Below are 4,450 nucleotides of genomic sequence, written 5' to 3'. Positions count from 1 at the left end.
TGAGAACTTTTTTTTTTTTTGCCTAAAATTATATCCCTGAGAATAAATACCGAATCCACAGAATTCTGAGAAACTTTTCATCTGATGCTTCTTCATAAATTATTTAATGAAGTATTTGTGACAGAGAGCTGTAAGACTTCTTTCCATCAGTGAATTCTAAACGAGCAATCAGCCCATTCTGCTGCCGGTAAGCAAAGCTCAGGTAGCAAGCTGGAATTCAGAGCTGGTCATTAATTAAAAATTAGAGAAACAATGAGATTACTGAAGAAAGAAAGATAATTGACACAATAACACTTTTGATATATACATACTTAGAATCACCAACGATTATAATATTTTAATTATAATTTTACAACTATAATAATAATATTAACAGTATAGCATTACTATAATAAACTTGATTATAATACAATATTAAGAAATAATCTTTTTTCTAGATCTCTAAACTGAGGAGTTTTAAAAAAACAAACACAGGAAATCTTTTACCTTTTGCCATACTTGAATCAGGGGCTGCACTCTTGGTAATGTAAACTGATGTCACGGGATATTTCTGCTCCTGCAACCATTGCTTCTCTTGTTCCTCCATCCCAACTGTTACAGCACAGGGGTTGTTATCTTTCTGGCAGTTGTCAGTGTCCAAATCAAGTCTACGTTTTACCTTTTCGAAACTGTTTTCTAGAAACTGTTCATTTGCTGGGGGAACACTTGGAGTGTCCATCTGCTGGCGCACACTCTTGCTCTGCATTAGCAGTGGGGATGGGCTTTCTACATCGTAAGATTTATTGAGTTCTACAGGAGATTTCGTATTTTCTTGCAAACTCGACGCTTTGGTTTCATTCACAGCTAGGAGTTTCTGTGTTACTGTAGACTGACTGATGGAAAACGGCTCATTCAGCTTTGGACCTACAGTACCAGTCTCTACTTTAGATAGTCCTCTGTTGTCCATCACTACCTGTCCTTCCCCTGCAGCAGACAACGTCCCTTTGCCTTCTGAGTGCCCAAAGGAATGTCTGTTTGGTTTGCCAACCAGCAACCCATCAGAAGGACCTGAAGAACTCCTGATGACACCAGGAACTCTGCTAGGGCAAAGCATACTGAAGTCCATCATGAACTTTGGCACTGACTCAGACACATTATTTTTATCAGCAATATCTTGCATAATTAAATCCATTGCTCTACCCTTGCCTTTGGGACTTAATTCGTAAGCATTCACGGGGTTGTTTATAACTATGTGTCCCATTGATAGAGGCCTTGGGCGCCTTCGGTGCATTTTTGGACTCATGCTTGGCTCTGGGCTCGGCAGTTTGGTATACGACCCTGTGAGGCTCCTGACAATGCTACTGCCACGGTCAGTGGTGGGAGTATTCTTCAATTCTTCATCTGAATCTGAATCCACCAATGGGGGTGTTCCAACTCTCATAGGTATATCCACTTTAGAAAAACTGGATAAAGTTGACATACTTGTATGAGTAGAGGCACCCTGTATATGAGTATTTGATTTATTAAGACAGGGTTTATCAAGTGGCAGAGCAGTGGAACTTCTGCCTGTAAGTTTCGCTCTCTCTTTCACAGAATCCGATGTTTTAACTGCATCATTTTCTTTATCTGAATGGCTTTCATTCATACTCTTCTTTGAACTGCTTTTTGAGCTACGCCTACTTTGCTCTTTCTCTATGTACTCCCTAGACTTTTTCATCAGATTCTGAAGACTCACTGCATATGGATCTTGGACTTCCTTGTCAGATGATGGCACTCCTTGTCCCTCTTGCTTTTGGAAAGCAGGGGACACAAGTTTACTCTGCACACTGTCAGGAGACGCAGCCCTTGGACAAGGTACATCTCTTGAGAAGTGACTCTCACTTTCCTTTGAAGGAACATTTTCTTCTGCTGGTTTACCTACTTCTGTTGCATTTGACATCACTTGCTGCATAGAGTCTGATGGCAAAAGCTCTTGGCTTTTTTCAAGCTGCACAGGACGATGCCTTTCAGGAGAACATGACAAGTTGGCATCTGACAAAGCTGCGAGATCAGTTAAAGCTTTTGAGTCTGAACTGGGGCAGGTATTCTCAGCATCCCACGTGTTCACATCACTCATACCAGATACTTTCCTGTTCTGCAAGTAAAAATTGAAAAGTATCACATAGTTTGGATGAAATCTCTGATTTCCAGATTACTGCAAGTCTTACTTGTACTTAAATGAATGCTACCTTAACCTTAACTGAAAGCTGGTTCTTGAAAGTTAACTGTTATTAATTTCAGGCTTATATTAGTGAATACCTAAACCTCACCCCTTTCTTAAAACACACATAAGGAGACGTTTCCTTTAAAGCTATGAAGTTTGTCCAAGTCCTACCTGAATGTTTTCTAGAATCTCCTGCACACGATTCAGTAAGGCTCTTTTGTGGGAGTTCTGTCTCCAAGTCTCCAGATCCAGTGCTTTCTGTCGATACTGCTGTATTTCCTTTCTCTTTTCAAAGCTCAGCTGCAGAACAGAGTGTGAGAGACAAAATTTATACCACTAAATGCAAATTTTATATACATATATATATATACACCCACCTATGCTGAAACTTGGGCACACTTTAATTGACAGATTCTTTCTAACCAAATACTTTTTTTTTTTTAAATAAAGATACACAAAATGCTTTTCTGGTACATATGCTAACAATTATTAATTTAAATGATTGTTTATAAAAGTTTGTACAAACATTACATTCCACAATACCAACTTCAAATGATACAGGACTGCAGAACAGGCCTTTCCCAGCTCTCTATTGAGATGTGAGGATGTGGCATCCTGCAGAGCACTGTGACCAATCTTCTCACTTGCACTCAGCCTGATAAGGTCTATGAAGCTTGCACTTGCCTTGTAAAAGAACCTGTTAAAATCTGAATCAGAAAATCTTCCAAATTGCAACCTGAGAATATGCAGTTTGGATAAAATTCAAAACTAAATCTACAAAACTTCATCTACAAAAATTGGTTCTCCAAAGTCAAGTAGCTTCTACTCAGATTAGACATTTCTTTTACAAAACCTGAAAGATCCACACACTTGTAGATGAAAAATATTACAATCCAGCATTCAGCCTTCAACGTATATCCTCACGTTGGAGACTCTGTTAGGAACACTCTCCGTTCATACTTCCCATCACCAAAGCAAGGAAGTCAGCTCCATTATGATACAAACTATCCACAGCTTTCTACTTGGTTCTATTCCAATTAAGCACGGAACAACTTAATATAACTGATGAACTTGTGAACTATATTTCTAGAAATTGCAAATACATGCAAAAGAAGTTTTAATTAAAAGTCTTTTAACAACCTCAGTATTTGCTATTCCCACTATCACATTATTCACTTTTAAACAATCTCACATATTATTCAATGCTTGGGGTGTCTATGTGCTATTAGACAAAGCCAAGCACAGCAGTAACATTCACCAATTTAACACTGCAAATATTTTCACTCTCCTTACAAAGACAATAAATATCAAGAAATGAAAGCAAACAGGCATTGCAAGAAAAATAAAATAATTACTCCTTAAGCTTGTAAAATTAAAGATAGGGATGTTTAGAATGCGGTAAGCAGAAGCCAGAATACAGCTCAAATGGAGCTGTACCTTCAGGACAGTCGGTACACACAGACATCAAGGCCAACAACAGCACAGTTAACACGGCAGGGAAGAAAAAAACGCCTTACCAGAGGGGAGAGCACTGGAACTCCATGGAATTGAATGAGGGAGACATTTCTGTCCAACGCAGCGGGCGAGTTTTCTCCTTTTGTTGCCTCCTGGATTCTGGACAGATGCTTCTTACAGAATGTTTCATAGTCCTCCATTTTCACGCAGCTAAACAGGACGGATAATAAACATATCCTATTGTACTTCCAAGACCACGAAAGAAAAACACCACAACCAATTCCACCTTCAGTTCTGAATCGCCGTTATCTGGGAAACAAATCCCACATTAGATAGCTCAATTAATCGAGCCTTTTTCCTACCATCAGCAACAGCGGCAGAGCCAGCTTTCTTACGAATTCTGCACAGACCAAGAGCACAAAGCCAGCCCCAGTCACAGGCACGCCGTCAGGACGGCAGCGCTCCGTGCCTCGCCCCCGCGAGCCTGCTTTCCCATACCAGGATCACAGGCCAGCCCATCACCGACAGAACAAACCAACAACAAACCAACAAACCGCCGCAGCTCGGCGTCGCCAGGAGACCGAGGGACGGCCCCGAGGAACCCAGCCCCGCAGGCCCGGCTCCGCAGCCCTCAGCCCAGCTAGTGCCGCCCCGCGCCCGGCCCAGCAGGGGAGAAGCGCCCGGTACCGGCGTGGGGCGCGCAGCCCGGCAACCGCCCAGCCCCGGAACCACGGAACTACGGAACGACTACGGGCCCCGGCGTGCACCGCGGCGGGCGGAGCGGCTGAGGGACGCGGCTGCGCAGTGCGAGGA

General features: G+C 42.0%; 1 protein-coding gene across 5 annotated transcripts; it reads right to left on the bottom strand.

Annotated features, from left to right (window-relative positions):
• Positions 1–418: 418 nt before the first annotated feature.
• LOC104913384 (centriolar coiled-coil protein of 110 kDa-like) lies at positions 419–4,430 on the bottom strand. 5 transcript variants are annotated; one of them, XM_031555836.1, is made up of 4 exons: positions 4,184–4,430; positions 3,700–3,847; positions 2,354–2,482; positions 419–2,113 (listed from the first exon to the last, which is right to left on the bottom strand). In XM_031555836.1, the coding sequence occupies exons 2-4, from the start codon at positions 3,835–3,837 to the stop codon at positions 434–436; spliced, it is 1,947 nt and encodes a 648-aa protein (XP_031411696.1). In that variant the 5' UTR covers positions 3,838–3,847; positions 4,184–4,430; the 3' UTR covers positions 419–433. The 5 variants fall into 5 exon arrangements, with proteins under 5 accessions (XP_031411696.1, XP_031411692.1, XP_031411694.1 ...); XM_031555832.1 differs by having other exon boundaries at positions 4,325–4,390; XM_031555834.1 differs by having other exon boundaries at positions 4,192–4,282.
• Positions 4,431–4,450: the final 20 nt, after the last annotated feature.

This window comes from Meleagris gallopavo, chromosome 16, assembly GCF_000146605.3.
Source record: "Meleagris gallopavo isolate NT-WF06-2002-E0010 breed Aviagen turkey brand Nicholas breeding stock chromosome 16, Turkey_5.1, whole genome shotgun sequence".
NCBI classification, from domain to species: Eukaryota; Metazoa; Chordata; class Aves; order Galliformes; family Phasianidae; genus Meleagris; species Meleagris gallopavo.
This window is presented reverse-complemented; position numbering and strand designations above follow the sequence as displayed.

Bases quoted from the DNA above. Each gene is read 5' to 3' on its own strand.
- LOC104913384 (XM_031555836.1), bottom strand. From the start codon at position 3,837: ATGGAGGACTATGAAACATTCTGTAAGAAGCATCTGTCCAGAATCCAG. The intron at 2,483-3,699 runs GTAAGGCGTTTT...TCTGTTCTGCAG, and splicing joins TTCCAGTGCTCTCCCCTCTG to CTGAGCTTTGAAAAGAGAAA. The intron at 2,114-2,353 runs GTAGGACTTGGA...TTTTACTTGCAG, and splicing joins AGATTCTAGAAAACATTCAG to AACAGGAAAGTATCTGGTAT.